Source organism: Desmodus rotundus, chromosome 3 (assembly GCF_022682495.2).
Source record: "Desmodus rotundus isolate HL8 chromosome 3, HLdesRot8A.1, whole genome shotgun sequence".
NCBI lineage: Eukaryota > Metazoa > Chordata > Mammalia > Chiroptera > Phyllostomidae > Desmodus > Desmodus rotundus.
This window is the reverse complement of record NC_071389.1, coordinates 122479013-122500603: the sequence shown is the minus strand read 5'-3', so window position 1 is coordinate 122500603 and position 21591 is coordinate 122479013. Positions and strand designations below refer to the sequence as shown.

The 21591-nt window shown below is 39.2% G+C and overlaps 2 protein-coding genes across 7 annotated transcripts in view; one reads left to right on the top strand and one right to left on the bottom strand.

Annotated features, from left to right (window-relative positions):
* CEP290 (centrosomal protein 290) overlaps positions 1-2736 on the bottom strand; it is a 94538-nt gene extending 91802 nt beyond the window's left edge. For 4 of the 6 annotated variants that reach the window (XM_045204405.3, XM_045204493.3, XM_024572566.4 and 1 more), the window contains exons 1-5: positions 2526-2736; positions 1832-1961; positions 1615-1692; positions 536-605; positions 205-251 (exon numbers count right to left, since the gene is read on the bottom strand). In XM_045204405.3, coding sequence (XP_045060340.2) covers positions 205-251; positions 536-605; positions 1615-1692; positions 1832-1933 — 297 coding nt within the window. In that variant the 5' untranslated portion in view covers positions 1934-1961; positions 2526-2736. Of the gene's footprint in view, positions 1-204; positions 252-535; positions 606-1614; positions 1693-1831; positions 1962-2492 lie in introns of all 6 variants that reach the window. The other 2 variants (XM_045204460.3, XM_045204418.3) reach the window with 2 other exon arrangements.
* A 136-nt stretch (positions 2737-2872) lies between these two features.
* Positions 2873-21591, top strand: part of TMTC3 (transmembrane O-mannosyltransferase targeting cadherins 3) — a 68263-nt gene continuing 49544 nt past the window's right edge. The window contains exon 1 of the mRNA XM_024572434.3: positions 2873-3125. The gene's annotated coding sequence lies outside the window, so the exon portion shown is untranslated. The remainder of the gene's footprint in view (positions 3126-21591) is intronic.

Sequence of the window (21591 nt, the reverse complement as noted above, 5' to 3'; positions counted from 1 at the left end):
ATCTTTTTATCTTGTTCATAATTGGATACTCAATTCTTAATAGAATTTAAGGTACACGATGGGCATATAAAATATATACTGGACAACTAATCATGAATACAATATCATTCGTGTGGTTTCCAGCCAATGATAATTCAAAATGAAAATAATAATTCCAAATAATAAAATTGACAATTACACCCTAGAGGATAGAAAAGGACATACCTCCAGTTCATTTTCCAGTTTCATTACTTTAGTTTTTAATTGATTTTCTATTTGAAAAAAAAAAAAAAGATGTTTCAATTGGTCAGATTTATCAAGCTTTTAAATAAATTTCAATAAAATAATAAAATTAATTCTTTTTAAAAATTCCATCATCATTATAATAATATAAGAGGAAAAATACTATTCTATACCAGACCCATAAGTAGGAGTTAGCTTTCAAAATAAATTGCATATACAAATTTTATAGACTATATGAAAGTTAATTCTCTATTGCTTAGTAAATAAATGGAATCCACTATCTAATATCACAAACTTTTTCCAAGATATTTACCAAATTTTGCTTGTTCTTCTCCAGCTTTATCAACTTCTTCCAAAGCTAGCTCTACTTCTTGAGCTTTCATCTAAACATTAAAAAAAGTGACTTTAATATGTCTTTACATTAGAATATAAGAACTGAAAATAAGAATTTTATTTGTTCCCCCAATACTTAGTGTCTGCAGTGCCTGTCACATGGAGATAATCAGTAAATAAGATTCATGATTTTCTTTCCTAAGGTGATAATTTCTAGATTTTAACAGTTTAAACACCTTTGTTTCCTCTTTTTCCTTCAAGTCTTATATCCAGTATTGCAACTTGTCCCTTTGGAATGTTTTCCACTGCCTCTTTTTTCTATTGTTACATTGTCTCTTTTTTCTATTCTAACTGTCATTACTCTAGTCCATAATTTTATGTCTAATCTCCTTCATAATGTTCTATCTAAACAGCTTCAATTCTCTTCGATTTGTCATATTTTCATACCTAATTTAGCCTTCCTAAGGCATATTTTTGTATCTATCAATTGTGACTCAAAAATCTTCAATGAATCCTCATTGCTGACAGCATACAATTTAAGTCTTCAACAAGGCTAGCAAACCATAGATACCCACCATTTATTTCCCCTGCAAGCTGCTAAAACTTTCTACACTTGTCTCCTCAAATGTAAAAGAATATGCACATTTTCAATCTCCATCTCTAGTCTCTCCTTAACATTTTTCTACTACCTTCCTTTTACCTAAAACTCATCAGTCTTTGAGGTCTTCTCACACTTAACTCTCTCCCCCTTCAAACTAATCCTACAAATAGTCATCTGCATTTTTCATTTCTACCTCAGGATTATGCTAACATAATTAACGCAGGACCTCCCTATGTTATTTTTAAGCATATTCATTCTGTTTCCCCTACACATTCTTTTAGGAACTTTAGAGCAAAAACTAGCAATGTTTTACACACTAAAATTCTCAGTCACATTTGACGATACCTCATTTCTTTGTGATTTAGATATTACTTTCACAGAGATTAACTTATTTAAATAACAGACCCTTACATTTCTTTAATAGTCAAAACTGTTTTTGAAATCTACTACATACAAACCTTCATTAGTGACTGAGTAATTCTGAAAAGGTGTATCACATTTTCTTGACTTTCATTTTTCAGCTCATTTACTTCCACCTAAGTAAACAGAAAAGCAACTAGTTTATAACCCTTAAGCAAAATATAAAAATGCTTCCGGTTATACCACTCAGTGATTCAAGGAGGACTTAATCATATTTGTATGTATATATCTATGTATTATTTATCAATTAAGCACCTTGGATAGGGAAACCAATAAATTATCTGCCAATTCTTCTTGACGAGGTAGGTCATCTGGGTCAACTTTTATTATTTCTTTCCAGTTTATATTAGGTGGCATCTTGAATTCTTTAACAATGCTTTACCTTCTGTAACAAAACAGGTGGGTATTAGCATTTTCAAGATAAACAGCGTTATTGTTTTTACAGTAGTTTACACTTTTTATAGATTACACTGTAACTATGGTGTTAACAAAGAGCTATGGCTCCTTAACTATGTAACAGATTAGTGGGTAAAACAGCCTTCATCAAAATTATACCAGCTGGCACAAATCATCAGTTATTGTACCGTCTAAATAAACTATGACGGCTCCCTTGCTAAAACTAATCTAGGCCAGAACTAAGATTTTGAGTCATCTTCTCCACGCTCTTGACCACCAAAACGCGCGCGAACATCTAAAGTACCAAGCGCGGGGGTGCCTAGAAGGCTGTAACTGACGCCTGATTCTGAGAATCGGGAACTGGGGGTGTGGCTGGAAGAGGGCAGAAATAAACAACTGAAATGAGTGCATTTGGGTCGGAGTAAACAGGGCTGAAGCAAGAAGGCAGATGGATTGGGGACCAAAAACTAAGGGGCGAGGAAGCTGGGCTATTGCACACGGGCCCTGAGGCTTAAAGAACCTGCGTGGGAAGAGATTCGCTGCTCCTGCTCACCAGCATCCACCCACCAAGCCTTGCAAACGGCGGAGGCTTCTTATCTACCGCATCCACCGCGGGCCCGGCAGCAGCGCTTGACGGCTCCCCAGCGCCGTTCCAACCGCACAGCGGATCCCGCCCACCGGTTCCGAGCGATCAGTAGCGGCGGCGGCGGCTGCTGCTAGGCGACCATTCCCCACCCAGCCGCGGCCAGAACAAGGTCCCGGATGCAAAAGGAGCCTACATTTCACGACTGTGGGGGCTGCTTTACGTTTATATTTCCCCAGCCCGGTGCCTGGACTCTGTTTTAAGGACGGGGAGGAGGCGTAGGATTAGGACTCCGAATCCCAGGGTACTGCTCTTCTTGGAGGCTGTGCATCCTGGGAACTGAAGTCTCTGAGAAGTGGAGTAGGCCTTCCCGACGTGCAATGCGGGAGGCTGCGACCGTACCGCGGCGGCAAGACGTCTACCCAAGGCGGGAGACGCAGCAGCTACTTAGGCGCGTCTGCGCTCGTGGCCTGAATGAGGTGGATCATGACTGCCCCTTCTGTGGTGTTGCTGGTTGGCCTGCTTTTTCTGAGGTTTCCCTAAGCCATCGCCTGGTGGAACCACTCCCAGGTGAGGTCAGACGGTCGTTCTGCGGGGGGATGGGGGGGGGGAATTGAGGGGTGCGGTCCCGGCTTAGGGAAGCTCCTACCATTGGGGAGTAAAGGCCAGGTCAGAGTCTGGAAGATGGGAAGACCTCACCTTCTCAGGCGTTTGCAAGCTATGGTCCGGGTGATGCTCAGTGTAAAAGGGAGGGGAAAAAAGTTTAGCCTTTTTTAGGTTCAGAATCTGCCTCTGTACAGTGGGGGGCTGCGCAACCGAGATCCTGATCTGGGCGCGAGGGAAGAACTGAGAAGACGCCGCATCCTTCGACCCCGCCCGCCTTACCTGTAGCGCCCTGATCTTTGCGGCTTGAAGGACTTGAAGGTTGAGGAGAGGAGTTAGCATAGAGTGAAGCTCTCGAGTGGATGGGTCAGAGCTTGTCTGGCCACTGCTAGAGGTGGAGAGAGAAGGGGCCTCGGTATTCACCGTTCCTGTTGCTGTCACTTACTTGGTTACCTTGGGCGGCGTTCTATGAAAACGCCTTCTCAGGTGTTTACAACTCTTACTTGTGCAAGTTTTGCTCATCCCTCTGCTTTCAGCTTTTCTGGAGTATGATAGACCACTAGGTAACTTTCTCAAGAAGGTATATAGGCTTTGAACTCTAAATGGCATTTTCAACTGTTTGGACTATTGCCTCTCATCTTTCTTCTTAAGCACTTTTTCTTTTTACTATAATTTTTTTAGTAAATTATAATTTTTTTATTTAGAAAATAAATTTTTTATTGAAAGCAAGTAATAGATTATTTCCAAAACACGTGGTTGGGCAATAGCTCAGTAGAAATAAGTTAGTAAAAAATCAAAACAAATACTGATTTTTAAGAGATGTTTAAAGACATCCATCGGCTTTGTAGGAATGATAGTTTTTATCTCATCCTGAAATATGTTATGCCAAATACTTATTAATTATCTGTTTTTTTAAACCATGCTCTCCATTATATCTGCAGAACTCATAAGTGGAAATTTGTAACTTTTGACCAGTCTGCCTTTTTTTTTTTTAGATTTCACATATAATTAAGAGCATACAATATCTGTCTTTATTTGACTTATTTCACCTTGCTTAATACCCTTAGGGTCCATTCATGCAAATGACAAGTTTCCTTATTTTTTATGGCTAACTAGTTATCTAATAGTCTTATTGTATATACTTTTTTTCGTTTTTGTTTTTGAGAAAGAGGGGAAGGGAAGAGTAAGAGAGAAGAAAAAGAAACATCAATTTGTTGTTCCACCTATTTATGCATTCAGTGGGTGATGCTTGCATGCACCCTGACTGTGGTTGGAACCCACAACATTGGTGGTCAGGACAGTGCTTATCAGGACAAGGCTGTCACCATGTGAGCTACAACAGTCTGCAACAAATACGAGGGTGCAGACAGCTCTTAGAGAGTGATGTCATTTCCTTCTGCTGTATACCCAGAGGTGGAATTAGGGATAATATGGTAGTTCTGTTTTTAATTTTTCAGGGAACCTCCGTACTGTTTTCCATATTGGCTGCGCCAATTTCCATTCCCACCAACAGCACACTTCCTCCCAACACTTACCTCCTGTTTTTGGTGACAGTCATTCTAATAAGTGTAAAGTGATAGCTCATTGTGGTTTTGATTTGCGATTCCCTGATGATTGGTGATGAACAGCTTTTCATTTACCTGTAGGCCACATGTGTTTTGGGAAAAAATTCCTCTGCCCATTTTTATCAGATTATTTGTTGTGCGTGGGGGGGTTTTTTCCTCTTCCTTCCTTCCTTCCTTTTGCTGTTGAGTGTGTGAGTTCTTTATATAGTTTGGGTATTAGCCCATTATCAGATATTATATTTGTAAATTTTTCTCCTATTTTATAGGTTTTGTTTTCATTTTGTTGATGGTTTCTCTTTGCTGTGCAGAAGCTTTTTAGTTGGATATAGACCCACTTATTTTGGCTTTTGTTGCCTTTGCTTTTGGTTTTAAATCAAAAAATCATTGCCAAGACTGACATCAAGGGGTTAATACATATTTTCTTCTAGGAGTCGTATGATTCAGGATTTATGTTCAAGTCTTTAATTCATTTTGAGTTAATTATTGTAAGTAGTGTAAGATAGTGGTCCAGTTTGCATTCTTCTGCATGTGGCTCTCCAATTTTCCCAATACCATTTATTAAAGAGACTGTCTTCTCATTGTATGTTCTTGGTCCTTTTGTTTATTTTTGGGCTCTCTATTCAGTTTGATTGATCTGTGTGTATGTTTTTATACCAATACCATCTTGATCTGTTTACTATAACTTTGTCATTAAATCTTGATAGCAGTCCATGAAATAGGAGCATACATTTTCCTCGTTTTCAACTAAGTTAAGAAAGTGAGGCTTGGAGCAGTTAAGTACTCTGCTCCGACTTAAATAATGTACTTGAATACAGATCCTTCTGGCTGGAAGACCTGCTTGTAACTGCTACACTGCCTCATCAGGCATGCCGTGAACCCATATTCATAAAGTACGCGTACTTCGACCTTGCAGTGTATATTAAATATTTTACATTCTGATACATAGTTTTGTTTACTCAGGAAGTTGAATTAAATATTCTTCATGCTCAGTGATTTTAATTCATAATATAACAGAGAAAATAGGTATAAAATGTGTTTCTTGAGCACATATTATGTCATATGTGCTCAAGTAGAAATCGTATTTCTACTGCCGCACCTTATTTTTGTTTTTCAAATTTATTGTAACTATTATTTACTATTTATTCTTTTACTAGTTTTGTTTTGTCTTTATTATTAGCCTTTTCTATCCTCTACTTCCCTCACACTGTTGTTCATATTTATATTCCCAACAACTCAAGGTCCCTAATCTACTGATAAGCTTTATTCTCAATTTTCAAAAGTGAAAACAGGTTCAAAGAAGCTAAGCAATTTCCTAATAATTAAGGAAGCTAAGATTGCAACCCAGAGCGCATTTACAGTCCTGACTAAAATGTAAAATCTTGCTTATATTTTATTTTACCCATTCTAAAAATATTTTTGAGCTTGAAATGAGTTAGCTATGGACTATCAGGGGTGTCCAACCTTTTGGCATCTCTGGGCCACACTGGGAGAAGAAGTGTCTTGGGCCACACATTAAATACATCATGACAGGTAATCACAAAAGAATCTCATAATGTTTTAAGTAAATATACAACTTTGTAAATTTACGATTGGGCCACATTCATAGCCATCCTGGGCTGCAGGTTGGACACTTCTGGCTAGATCCTAATACATTGTAGTATATTTGTAACCAACTCTGAGTCAAGAAATTTAACTCAAATTCTAGTTCAGTCACTTACTATAATTTTGAGGAAAATTGCTATAACTCACCATTATTTTTCATTAAATTTTCTGCATTTGTCAATTTTCACCAAAAGAAGGGATTTATGTGACAGTTTTTTAAGTGGCTTAATTACAGGAACACTTGCCTGGACCTGCCCTCTTCTCTCTGTAAGCAGTTTTATCTGACCAAAACCTCTTCACAAGAAAGACTTGCCTTTTGTAATTGCTACTACCTCTGTTCTCTGTATCAGCCCATGTTCCTTAGATGTTACTCCTTTGCCTTTTGCTGCCTTATCAAGACGATGAGTTATAGCTTACTTTTCCAGCTTCTAAAATAATGCAAGGCCATGAGAAATTTAGTATTCACTGTGTGTAGTAAATGTTTTGTTTTGCCTTGTTCTCATGGAGAGGAATCAGGGTGCAGCAAGCCAGGACTTGTCTTCTCTCAACTTGAAGAAACTGGAAAGATTGGTAGGAATTAGTGTGAATGCAGACTTTGCAAACTTAGCTGGCCAAAGTTTTATGAACTATAAAATAGCAATAAGATATAGTTGATTATCCTTATCAAAAAAGGTATGCTCATGAAGTTGTTGAACTGAGAGGACTTTCCTTTTCAGGCTAAATTTTCCCAGATTTATATAAAATTTTCTACAGGTTTATTATTTTTCTACAATCATACTGTTGTATTATTAGAGAAAGTGAACAATCAGTACAGTTTTGTTGAAGGAATTATGTTGTTTTATATGTCTATAATGTAGCTCACGAGTGGTCTTCATTTGTAGTTGAATTTTCTGCACATAGAGTGGCATCCTGTTTTTGTAAGCAGACATAAATCAATCATTTCATTCACTCAGACCATATGCACCTGTGTCAATATGCTTGTGTGCCTAGAAAAAGAACTTAAAGTTCCCTGCCTTAGTCTGTTCATGCTGCTTTTAACACAGTACTCGACATTAGGTGGTTTATAAACTACAGGAATTTATTTCTCACAGTCTTAAAGTCTGGTTTAAGTCCAAAATCAAAGCAGCAGCAGATTCAGTGGTGAGGTCCTACTTCCTCGTTCGTGCTTGGGCGTGGGGGGGTGGGGGGGGGATCTTTTCTCTGTGTCCTGGCAAGGCAGAAGAGGCAAAGGATCTCTTTTATAAGGACATTAATTCTACTTATAAGAGCCTTACCCTCATGTTGTAATCACCTCCTAAAGGCCCCACCTCCAAATACCATAGTATTAGGCATTAGGATTTAACCTAAATTTGGGGGTGGGGTACACCAACATCTAGTCTATAGCATTCCCACCACTAACGTTTAACAGTAATGCCTTATATTATTATAGTAATGGCCTCTAGTGCATCATGCCTCCTTCTGCCTCTGCCCTGTAACACTCTCTCTTTCCCTCTAACCTCTGCCTAAGATGACTCCACAGCTGAGCTTATGACTTGCATGAGAACTAGCTCTCCCTCCCTTGGAGAATCTTCGAAAATTCTATTATTTTGGCCTATTTATAACATCCCCCACATTGATTCTGGGTTTACCTTGCTTGATTGATAGTTAAAAAATGCAGTAAGCAGAGTTGAAAAGAGCTTGCGCGCTGACCTTGCCTTCCTGCTTTCCTGGAATCACCATGTAAAGAAGTTCAGGCTAACCTACTAGAGGATGTGTCCACAAGTAGCCGAAACTAGCTTTCTAAGCTGACACTCCCTACCCTTTAGGTGTCTAGCCTTAATCAAGTAAGATATCCTTACGCACGAATGACCCCAGGCACAAGCAGCGTAAGAAATGTGTGTGTGTATATGTATCAGATAAAGACATTGATATGAAATAATGGAGTTACAGATTTATGGGTCTCATAACTCTAAAATTTGTAGAGTAGGCTAGAAACTCTCCAGGAGGACCTCATGCTACAGTTACAAGGTGGAATTTTTTCTCAGGGTAGAAAATTTCAGTTTTGCTCTTAGGGTGATTCAGCAGATTAGATGAGGTCCATCCACATTATAGAATATATAATCTCCTTTACTTAAAATCATCTGATTGTAGATATTAACCACATCTACAAAAGGCCTTCATAGGAAATCCTAGGTTAGTGTTAGAATGCTAGTACTACTACTATAGCCTAATCAAGTTGACATATCTAACTAGCCATAGTAGTTAGATATGAATAGTTAGATAGTTAGTAGTCATCGTGAATAGTAAACATTTTTTAAGGCTATTCACTCAGTAATGATTAGCACCTCATCGATAAAACCCACTTGGTACTTATTTTTTGTTTTTTAATCCCCACCAAAGGATGGGCCTATTGATTTTAGAGAGAAGGGAAGGTGGGGAGCAGGGAGAAACATTGATCATTAAGCGCCCCCTGCCTGGGGACTGAAACCTCAACCTAGGCATGTGCTATGACTGGGAATCAAACCTACAACCCTTTGGTTTATGGAATGATGCTCCAACCAACTGAGCCACACTAGCCAGGGCCACTTGGTATTTCTTAAACCCCTCATCTGTACCAAGTTTATAAAGGGCCAAGATAATTTTAAAAGATTACCCAAGGAAGCTTATTAATGAGAGGAAGGGAGAGAGCTAGTTCTAGTGCATGCTTGTGAGCTCAGTTGTGGATTCATCTGAAGTTCTGCCCCCAAAAAGCCACCTGTTGGAGTAGAAGTTGGAGGTGGGGTGGGGTTGCAAACCCTGATGAAGGAAGATGAAATAGAGATAAAAGGGTGGCAGTTGGGCACAGATAACCAGGTTCTAGGTGATCACGAACAATGAATTGAACCAAGCGCACAGAGAGTTTGTAGCAGAAAGAGAGAGAGCAGATTTATTAAGCAATAGTACACTCCACAGAACATGAGAGAGGGCCAACCCCAAGCAGAGATTGACCCTCAGTAGCTGGAGGGATTCTTTTCTTATAGGGCAGATACTTCCTGGCTAGTTTCGGTGGGCTTTTATTGTGCATTCACAAGTGATTATATTACTTTAAAACTAGTGCGCATGCGGTCTCCCATGAGTTTCCTTGATTGCCCACTGGGGGCGAGGGTCCCACAATGCTAATTTATTATAATGCTACTGTAATGAAGCAGGAGTCATGTAGCATGTTCTGCACAGATGTAGTCATGATTCACCATATTTCAGCACTTTTCCAGAAGCGGGAACAACCAAGCCAGGGTCTCTGTGTCCTTTGTCCCAGCCCTTGGGTGCCTCTGGAGTTTTCTCATTCCTGAGGAACCGGTCTTAGAACAGGGAATATCTGTTCTGTATCGGTGTCCTTTGTCTTAGTCCGGGCCCTCCGGAGCTTCCACACTCCTGACTATCTTCTCAAAAGGAACTTTGGGTGATACCCCAACACTGTGGGATTTTTGTCCCCAAAGAATCTTCTAACACCTATGAGAGTCCCATTGGTAGTTAAGTGGTTAAGCAAGCTCTTTTGCTTTTCTTTCTTTTTTTCTCTCTCTATTCTGCTTTACTTCTATAGTGCTCACAAATTATTTTTAACACAAATGTAAGGTACTATCTCTGGGTTAAAGAAAAAGAGAGAGAGAGAAGAAGAAACCACATTCCCTATTCCATGACAACAGGCTTCTCTTTTACAGTGAGCCCAAGCCTGGGGTAAAGGACAATCCCCAAAGTTAAATGAAGTTTAAAGGTTTGATTATTATGTTGGGATTGAACATTCCAATTACTGAATGAAACTTTTACAATTGAAAGTGACTGCATAACTTTTTATTAACCAACTATATTCAGAAATCATGATATTTGTCCAAGTTTCTTAAAGTAACATTTTTATAACCTTGTGTTTTTTAAGTCTTTAGATTCAACCTAAAAATATTATTTATAAAGTATCATGTCACTTTTTTAAAGCAACAACTCCGACCAAAAGAACAAGATGGGCACACAGAGAAGCAACCATGTGAGGACACAGGGAGAGTACAGCCATCTCCTCCTAGCCAAGGAGACCGGCCTCAGAAAAACCAACTTGCCAACAACTTGATGTTAAACTCTAGCCTCTGTCAGAGATGCATTTCCGTTATATTTAAGCCAGCCAGTCTGTAGTATTTTGTTAATAATACGCCATATATTCCTGTTAGTAAGTTGTAATTTCCCTGAGTGAGTTTTTGGTGGTGTATGACTTATCTCTGTTGTACTGAAAATATGAGACCTGATGATTTGACGAGCCTTACTCTTACTCCAACTTGCTTTTGCGTTTGTAATATGATGCCCAAACTGAGTGCTTGGGTGTTCTTTTCTTGTGAGTGTGATGTGCTTCGCTTAGTTTCATTTTTCTTTTCTCTAGACATTTTGAATACCTTCGCTAAAACTGAAATGAGAATCTCAATAAATGATATTTTCTTAAAAAAGGAGGTAAATGCTCTTAATCAGCTACATCTAAAACTTGGTTAAATTGCCTTAATTTAAAACTATATTTATAGTTCTAATGTATTCATTTTTACTCAGTGAATAAATGCCAGGCCTAACATGCAAAATCTTCTCAATACTTCAACTTTTAGAAAGCTGTTATATTAAAATGAAAAACAAAAAACAAAAAACAAAAAAAGAGAACAACAAAAGAAAACAAAGCCAGTAGATTAAGTTTAACACTTTTACAACTCAAGTTCTATAAAAATCTAATACTATTTGTAAACTTGGCTACATTCTTTTATTTTTTAGAGAATTTATATGAGTCAAACCGACAACATAATGCTGCTGAGGAAGCAAGAACTCAAATGTTCCGGAGAATAACTGTTTTGCAGACTTTTTTATACATTTGAAATTGAGGGAGGAGGAAATGGAAGGAACATTACTTGGACGTGAGAGAAAACAAAGTGGGATTGGATTACAAGATAGTTAACAAGGTCATGTGAGCCTTTAAGGGCAGTATTTCAGAGGGGTGTTAACCTGGAGGCACTGAAACAATGGACAGGGCTTGCTTAAAGCAAAGGTAAACCTTTTCACTAAAAAATTACATGCCTGGGGCATTACTACCCACCATGACCTGCCCATTTAGGAATTTATGATCAGATCACCCAGTGAAGTTACTTTCCATAGAACCCCATTTTTTTGTCCACAGTCCCCCTTTTTGTTCATAAGTCAATCCAAAGGATGCATTGATGACCTTTTTACCAGAGAGCGAGGTCTCACAGTGCTAGAAAGGCTTATTCCTAGGAAGTCTCAGTATCCACATTGTCTTGTTAACCAGTGGGGATGTTGCAATACTATAACCGTGGGGTCTAAGTTGAGGTCAGATCTTCCCAAAAATGGGAATAGCAGAGAAATGGAAGGCAGTCAGGTATCACGGACTTTATTGTGAAAAAGACACTCTGGATTGTGTCTATCCTGTGAACTATTATGTCCTAAGTTTGTCTATCTGTGTCATTTTTCTAGTACTACATTTATATAAGCTATAAAAAGATCATGATTGATACAGAGACATCTGATAGGTCACTGGGGAGTAGTAGGTAGAGGCTGTAGGAGGAGGTTGCCTAAGGCAATGGTAAATACCCTAGGACGGGATTGGCTGAGAAGCTGAATGCCTCCAGAGCCCATGGAATTATGGGCGAGAAAATTGGAAATAAAAGAAGTACTCTGGCTTTCTGACTCTTGGCCTCGGGCTCTTCTTCCTCCAGGATGCCTGGATGGTGGTGCCGCAGCTGCCTGCATTTCCCAGCTCATGGTATTTTGTATGGGAAGGAATTCCAGGCACAGCCTAGGATCAGGCTGTCCTGGCAGAGGGAAGCAGGGTTATTCTTTGGGTGTTATGGAGAGAACAGGTTTTGAGGCAGAAGCCTGCCATTCTTCCAAAATTGTGTAGCTTTTGTATATTACATTGTTTTAGTTTTTAAACTAACCCTGTAGAAATAAGATAACTAAAAACTAACAGGAGGAAATGATAGTAGAACCCAGATGTTAAGAGTTTAGCCTTAATTGATAGGTTTAAGACAGTCAGGGTTGTCTAACCTTTTGTTTCTGGGCCACTGGAAGAAGAGTTGTCTTGGGCCACACATTCAATACACAAACACTAACAAAAACTGATGAGCAAAAAAAAGATTTTAAGTAAATTTACAATTTTGTATTGGGCGGCATTCATAACCATCCTTGGCTGCATGTGCAGCTTGGGCAGTGGGGTTGGATACCCCACTGGGTTGGAGTGATTAAAGCTGTGACTTGACAGGCTTAAGTAACTGCTTTTGAATAAAGACTCCTTTCCTTTATCACCAAACCTTTGCCTCTGGAATTTTGCCTGCAGGGTGGTGCCAGGCAGCAGGACCCCGATAACCATTCAGTAACATTATCAGTTTTCTTATACTTGTTCAGTAATCATAAACATTTGGATTATATAGAAAAACTCAAAGAAGAAGTGTAACTATTATGTCTAATATCGTTAGCAGGCAGATAAAGACAAAATGGATTCTGTATTCAACATCAGTCCACAAGTACACAGTCCTTGTTAATGTCTCGGGATAGCTGTCTCCTTCTGATGTCAGTAGCTTCTCATCCTAGAAGAGTGTTTGATGACTGTTGTAGGTCAAGGTGAGTGTCTAGATGTCCATTTGTGGTTAGGTGCCTTTTTTTGATGAGAAATGTGAATCAATTATTTAACCCCTTTAAGTATATTTGCACATGAATTAGTTAACACCTGATAAGTTAACACCTGGTAAGGAGGTTGGAGGGAGTCTTTTATTTGATGTCTTTTCTAGTAGACCAGAGAATTTCAGCCAGTGTGCTACAAGAGGCACTATGGCGTGCCTGAAGAATTTTTAAAACATGTAATACTTATACTTAACTATCGAGTCAGGGGCAAAGACCTCTTTTCCCTTAGGTTGTCAGATTAAAAAATATCAACAGCCAACACAGTGATAGCTGTCCAGTGTGAATGAACCAAAATTATACCTAATTTTTCATCAGAATGGCAAAAATACATATTTTGGGGTGTGCTGCAGAATTTTCCTAATTCGTTTATGTGTGCAATGAGGTAAAAGGGTTGAGAATTGCTGCAGTAGACAAACTCCTGGTCATAAGCCGTGGTCCTTGAAGTCTCCGTGTCTCTCGGGAGCACACTATGAAATGAATCAGTTACTGATTTATCCATTTCTTTTACCTGGTGAATGAGTCCTTGACAGTAAGGCAAAATGCCTCCTCCGAATAAGATTGGTTCACATGCCCTTTCATCCAGATGTGTAGGGTGACTGGTGACTATTTCTTAAGGAGAAAGGCTGTGTTTACAGGAAGGGGTAGATCTCAGATTGAGGAGCACTATAGGGAGAGCTTTTGGCCGAGGGAAATTAAAAGCTCCTGAAAATTTAACTAGTTTAGTTTCAGTTGTACCATTTGTATGGGGGTGATAGGCACAATGAAATTGCTATATAGAATAAGCAAAAATGTTACAAATTCATTGCGTTATTTGCCCAGTGAAATGAGTCCCTCAGTTGTAAGTCAGAGGGAATTTCCCGACTGGGGATTAATTCTTCCACTAAAAACTTACCTACCTTTAAGGCTGTTGATTTCCTGCAAGGGGGTGCCTTAACACATATTTGTGTCCTTGAGATGGTGTCGTTTGGATAAAATCCAATTGCCATACTTCAAATGGACCTAAAGGGAGTGACAGTGGACTGGGATCCATGGACTTATTTTCCAGGGTTTTATTTGGGACAGATAGAACATTTGCTATGTATTTTATGAGCTAATAGAATGTCCTGGAATTTTGATAATTGCTGGGCTTTTGATAACTGTCTTGGTAGCTATATGGTATCTAATAATATTGCAGCCTGTTTTCCATTCTTTATAGACTGCCCTCCGGAAGTTAAGAAGCTTCTCTTTCCTTCCATGGCATTCCAAAGTCATGAGGGACACCAAAGGGATGATGACTATCAGAGTAAATACTGCTATTTGATCTTTGGCCAACTGACAAGCTTTGGTTAGGGTAATTAATTTAGTTTGCTGAGCAGGTCTTACATCAGGTAAATAACATGCTCCAGTTACATCTGCCATGGAAGTTGCTGCATGTCTAGCTTGGTAATGTCCGTTTGTCTTTGAGATAACATCCATCTATAAACCAAATTAAGTCAGCACTATTAATTGGAGATTCCTGTAATCATTGCTAGGAACAAGAAAGTGGTCATAAATAAAGGGAAATTGTGGGTGCCTTCATCCTATAAGAGGGCAGAAAGTTGGTGGGTTAATAAGGCTGTTACATCACACTAAAATAAGAGATGCAGAAAGGTGAGTATTTCATAAAAAGCCAGTCAGCTGACTGAGTAGTGCTGAGTATGGTAAGAGTTTAGCAAAGATGTGACAGGATAAGGATCGTAAGTGATTGAAGGAGAACCCATAACTGTACTTTATGTTTGTTTGTATTTCATGGCTATAGCAGAGATGGCCCCCCTACAGGGGAAGCTCTTTCTCTAATTGCTGGCTATAATTTTCTTGATGATCTGGACATCTCGACATCCTGGAGGTCTTCGATGATCTCCATGTTTCTGCATTAGAACTCCTAAAGCATTGATGTTCATCTATGAAAAGGAAAGGAATTTTATCGTTAGTGTCCCAGAGAGGGAACTTTAGAAAGTTTTTCCTTTAAAGATTCTAGCTTATTTCTCTTCAGGGTTCCATTGGATTGAATCAGGTCCATTTGATTTTAATAAGGCATAGAGTGGTTGAGCCATTAATGAAAAATGTGGAACCCAGTTATAAAAGTATCCAGTCAGCCCTCTGAAACCTCTAAGTTACTTAGTTCTTGGAAGGAGAAAGAGTAAGATTCCTCTAAGTCTCTTAGGGCTAATTATTAGCTCGTCTTTAGATAAAAAAGATGGCCAAGGTATTTTACTTGGGGCAAACAGAATTAAAGCTTGTCCTTGTTAAATTGTGTTCTTTTGGGAGTCTAGTAATGTCCTAGAACATAAAAGAACATAAAAAGTAAATCTATATTGGAGTGTAATCTTGAGGAAAATAAACATCACTTAAATCAGCTCTTAGTATCTGAGAAATTGGTGGGACTCTCTGTATATTCCTGAGGTATTACAGTCCAGGTAAATTGGCAAAATTCCCAGGTGAAGTTAAAGACATATTGACCGTCATAGGTTTCTTCACTGGAAAGATAAGAGAATTGTCGGGGCTTGTACATGGATAGAAGGAGGGCTTATAATTCCATGTACAAGCCCCGACACTTAGATAGAATCTTGTATAATGAGCTTGTTTCCAGGTCTCTCATGTCAGATCTTAAAGGATATTGGCAAATATTAGGTGGAGGCAAAGTATTGTCAATAGTTATTTTGATAGAAGTGACTGACTTGATCTTACCAATATCTGTACTGGAAAGAGCCCAGAGCACCATAGAACATTCTTCAGCAAACGTTCAATTTTAAGATTAGTTTTCTCTTGAGGAGGTTCCTTTAAATCATGATTTTCTCAATTGTTTCAGCATCTAATTTATTTAGTTCTAAATACATTCCACTTTTATGAGAAAAGGATATGTAAGCATCAGGGGTTTCAAGAAAGTCTCTCCTTATTGGGTGGATTGGGTCAGATTTGACTAGCAAAAATACATTGCCCCAGTTGAAAGAGAAAAGGTTCTGATTTAAAAATGAACATTGGTTGATTGGATATCCCTGTCATATGTACTGAAGTTTTACTCTTGAGGGCAAGGACGACTAATTGGGTAGGGTTAACAATAGATAAAGAAGCCCCGGTGTCTAGTTTCCCCATTTACAATGTAACAAAACACAGGTCCATCTGCCTGTCTCTTTGAAAGTCAATACAGGAGAGACAGGTGCTGATGTAAAGGAACGAGGTTTATTCAGATGCCAGTCATTTGGAAGATGGGAGACTGACTCTTCTCAAAGTCCATCTCAACATACCGATGCAGGCAAAGGTTTTTATATGGAGGGAGAGGGAAAGGAGAACGAAGCAATCAAGGGGAAGAGATTGAAATGTTCTCTGTGTGCAGATGAGCACAGTCTATTCCGATAAGGCAAATGGATGGTCCAGTGTGTATCATCCTGGCTTTATGATTGGAGGTCAGCAAATCTCCCGGAGCTGAGACTCCTGGAGGTCTGTATCTTTTGAAGTTAGTTACTGGATTCTTATACAAGCACATTGTTTATTTACAAGCTACCTGTTAGTAACAGTCAGCATATATAAAAACAGTATCAAAAGAATAGTGGGGTGGATTACGGTTTCCCAATGTTACAATGGTAATTTCAGTTTCTCCTAAAGCATTGGTAAGGAGAAGAGGAAATAAATGTCTTCTCACAGTCTTCAGAGAGAGCAGCCCTATGCTTGCTCCTGTCTTCTTTCTTTTTCTAAATCCCATTGCAGTTCTTTGCAATCCTTTTTAAGATGACCTGGCTTTTTATAGTAAAAGCAGACTCCCCTTTTCGCCTTATTGAAAAGGTCTTCCAGGAAGTCTGACCTGATTGCTTAGTTGTTGGAGCTGTAAATTTATAATTTTAGTAGCTTTATCCTTTTCTTCCTTTTGAATAGTATACATAATTGACCAGCCAGAGTTGCTAGTTTATCCCCTTTTGTGGTCAGCCCGTTAATTCATGTTGTTTAATCAGAGTTATAGTCGCCTCATATAATCCTTCCCGAAATGCCAAATTGAGCATTGGATCATTTTGATAATACTTAGAACTGGCGATAATCCTGAATATTGTTTGAAAGTTTTTTTCCAAAATGTTTTAAGCAAGTATGGTTTCATGAGGTTTTTGTCTACATTGCTAGATATTTTTCCCCCAGTCTGTTTCTCTTTATTTTAAAAAATTCTCCTTAGTTTTCCAGCAGACCTCTCCTAGCCATTCTGCTGCTTTGCTATCAGAAACCAATAGGTGCATTAGTTAGAGCACATCAGAATAACCAAGATCGTATATTTTAGCTATTAAGTCATATTTTTCTGTGAACCCAACAGGGTCTTGGAAAATCTTGAGTTAGATTCCTTAATTCTGCTTTAATCCAAGCAGGGTAAATTATTGCTGGTTCCCCTTGACCTGAGATTGGCTTTTCTTTAAAGGGGGCTGCCAGAATTTCTGGTTCTTCTAGCCTATCCTGATCTGGCTTTCTTGGGGTTTCCCCTAAGTCAGTAGACGGTGGCAGTAGAGAGGAGAGGAGGAGGAGAAAGGGAGGGCGAACCCTGAAAAAGGAGCTTAGAAAGTAGTGGGATGGTGGAGAAAGGGAGAAAGTGGGGTATTGGCGTTGAGCAGTTTTGGAAGCCTTCTTCAATTCCAAGATAGTCTCTAGAAGTTTCTTATTTGTTTTCCAAAGAGACGAAATTTTATCTGAGAGTTCAGAGATAGTATTTAAAATTTTCTTGATAACTTCCTTAGGAGAAGAAAGTTCGTCTCCTCCTTTTAGAGGCTTCTGTGTTCCAATCAAGATGAGCATTCCATTCATTCAGTTCAATTTTAGAACATGCTTTTTCCAACTGAGCACACAAAAGTAATTTAGAGGTATCAAAAGAGCCCCATTTCAGCCATCTTAAACTGATCTCACTTTTAGTTAAGTCTCCCCATTTCTGTAGACACTCACAAGTTGAGGTTCCATGCTCATTGTACATAAAACTTGTGCCAGTACTAAAGGAATGCTGGCTGGTGTGGGGCTCGGTGGTCCCAGAGGTATGATTTCCCATGTTAATTTTAATTTTTCTTTTGAGCCAATTATAAAAGCCTAAATTAAAAGAAGTCACATAAAAGCAGTTCAAATAAAGTCAGGAACCACTTCCTAGAGCCAGTGGGTACCAGATTCTGAGAAAAGACGCACCTGAGCTCACCAGATGGGAACGTGGGAGCTGATGAAGTACAGTGGGCCCCTGCTGCTACCTAGCACCAGGCCCAGGTTTGAGAGGTGGTCCTGGGTGGGCTCCGATTCCTGCCCCACTACTTCAAGTAAATGTCAACATAAGAATGTGCAGCCCATAGAGATATTTTATAAAAATTTATTTGTGCCAGGAACTGGACACAAATAAGGAAGGAAGACCTCAACAGACTTACATAAATGCTTCAAGGAATAACAGTTTGCAGCTTCTTTTTATGGGTTTGAGATTGAGGAGGGAATGTAAGGAAGTGGGAGAAAGCACAAGTTGGAAATAGATTACAAAATAGTTAAGATTAGATTATGCGCTTTCTTGAGGGTGATTATAGTTTATTGCCAAGATTTGTTCAGGCAGATGCACAGATACAATGGACAGGGCTTGCTTATGGCAAAGATAATCCTTTTAGTACAAAGCTGTGTGCCTAGGGCTGACTATCCAGCTTGACCCACCTATTTAGGAATTTATGATCAGTAACCCTGTGAGGTGACTTTCCACATAGAACTCCTTTTTCATCTACACAATTGTTTTTGTTCTCGTGAATTTATAGCCTTCTTTTTTTTTAATTAATACTTTTTGTGTCATTTTAGCATGTTTGAGAAGGAGCTGAGGCAAATATCTGTTGAGTCTCTCCAATCTTTAAACAAGCACCATCAACTTCCTTTTTGTTTTTCTGTTTTTGATAAGCGTATAACTATGAGTTAATACCATTTAGAGATGGTAAATCATTTCTGGATTCCAGAGAAGCCCTTACAGAGCTTTCCCTCTCAGGGCATGCATGGGCCTTGCCCTCCCCTCCCCTCCCCCCAGGCTTGTTACCATTGCACTTCTCTCTCCTAAACGCCAAGCTCCAAGGGCCTTTCTTTTGCCTCTGTAGCTTGTTTCCTGAGCCTACTCAATCCAGCTGGCAAACTTCTACTACCTCTGTACCTTTGTAAAGAAACTCTCTCTCTCTCTCTCTCTTTTTAAAAAGACTTTATTTATTTATTTTTAGACAGAGGAGAAGGGAGGGAGAAAGAGGGAGAGAAACATCAATGTGTGATTGCTTCTCATGCACCCCCTACTGAGGACCTGGCCCGAAACCCAGGCATGTGCCCTGACTGGGAATTGCACCAGCAACCTTTTGGTTCACAGGCCAGCGCTCAGTCCACTGAGCCACACCAGCCAAGGCAAACTTTCTCTTTTTATATTAAATTTATTGAGGTGACATTGGTTCATAGAGTCATATTGGTATACATTTCTGTGATACATGAGCTGTATATTGTATTGTGTGCTCACCACCCAAAGTCAAATTATCTTCCATCACCATATATTTTACCCTTTACCCTTTACTAACCCCAACCTCCTTTCATCTGGTAACCATCGTGCTGTTGGGAAATGCAAATCAAAACTATGAGTTGCTGTTGCCAAACAGCAGTTGGGGTCCTGCCTCCCAGCATCACCCTCTGGGCAAAACTCTGGAGGCAAAGGTTTGATGATATAGGAGTCTCTTTACTCAAAAGCTTCACAATTTTGGAGTAACAGCTTTCCACATGCATTAGTCACCTAAGCATATCAATTAAGGCTAAAATTTAACTCTTTCGTTACAGCTTTAATCATTTAAGCCTGTCAATTAAGGCTAAACTCTTTAATTCCTGAGTTCCCCTTTCATTTCCCTTGTTAGTATTCACAAACTAAAACAGTATAAGATAAATAAAGCTACACAATTTTGGAAGAATGACAAGCTTCTGCCTCAGAGCCAGTCCCCTCTAGAACACCCAAAGAATAACCCTGCCACCCTACACCAGGCCAGCCAGATTCTAGGCTGGGCCTGGAGTTTCTTCTCCTATCCAAAATACTGCCCTTTGGAAATGCCGGTAGATGAGGCAAGGTCATCCAGGCATCCTCCAGGAAGACAGCCAGTCACTGTCCTGTTATTTTAAACCTTCTGGCCCAGAATTCCATGTGCTCCTGAGGTGTTCAGCTTCTCAGCCAATCCCCTCCTAGGCTGTTTACCATTGCCTCCAGCACCCTCCTTCTAGGACCCCTCCCTACTCCTTCCCGGTGATCTGATCAGGTCTCTTTGTGTCAGTACCACCTCACACCGGTTAGAATGGCTATTATCAACAAGAGAGGCTATAATGGGTGTTAGAGAGGTTGTAGAGAAAAAGGAACCTTATTCACTGTTGGTGGAAATATGCACTGGTATAGCCACTATGGAAAACAGTATGGTGATTCCTCAAAAAATTAAGACTAGAGTTACCATATGACCCAGCAATCCCTCTTCTGGGTATCTACATGAAATATTTGAATACATTTATTCATAACGATACATGCACCCCGGTGTTCACTGAAGCATATCCGCAGTGGCGAAGACAGGAAAACAACCAAAGCGTACTTCAGTAGAGTGTTGGATAAAGAAGATGTGGTCCAAATATACAATGGAAAACTTTCTCTTATAAAAATAGAGAGAGAGACAAGCCCTGAAATAATTTTTGTTTTAATTGAAAACTGTATCTCTTCAAGAAGTACAGTTAATTTCCTTTCATGATTTAATGAATTGGGTTTTGCCCTTCTTTAAAAAGTCTAATATGTCCTAAGGTTTTACTCTCTGATTCTAAAGATACTTTAGTATTTCCTCATATATATGAATTGTCAATGTAAGAAACATCCAAAACTGTAGAGAATTTTTGTAAGTTTATCTGAGCTAAACTGACGACATGCTGGGAAACAACATTTCAAATGCTCCAGAGAATGACAGTTTTGCAGTTTCTTTTATATATTTGTAATTAAGGAGGAAATGTAAAGATTTACATGAAAGAAAGCAGGGTACAGAATAGCAAACAGTATTATATGCTCCTTGAGGGTGGTTATGCCTCCAAGGGATCTGAAAAAGACATTTCAAAAGTGAGTTAACCTAGATGCACAAAAATAACAGACAGGACTGGCTTAAAGTGAAGATAAACCATCTACAGGCCTGGAGGTGACTACCCACTATGGCCTTCCCAGCTAGGCAATCATGATCACATCACCCTGTGAGGTTACTTTTGTTCGCTGAACTTGTACGTATCCCCATTTTCACACATAGAATCTTACATACGATTTTAAATTTTTGCCTACAAAAAAATTTTTTTTTCCAGTTCTGTAAATCAGAATTTCAAAATGGGTTTCGCTACACTAGCATTGAGACAGATGTCAATAGGGCTGTGGTCCTTTTAGAGGCTCCATTGAAAACGCATTCCTTTGTCTTTTCTAGCTTCTAGAGGCTGCCCTCATTTCTTGCCTTGTGGCCCCCAGCCAGTCATCATATCACTCTGACCTCTGCTTTTAGACTCCTCTTAACTCTTTCACTGGTGCCATTAACTTGCCATTGAACTGGTTTACCCAGATAATCCAGGATAATTTC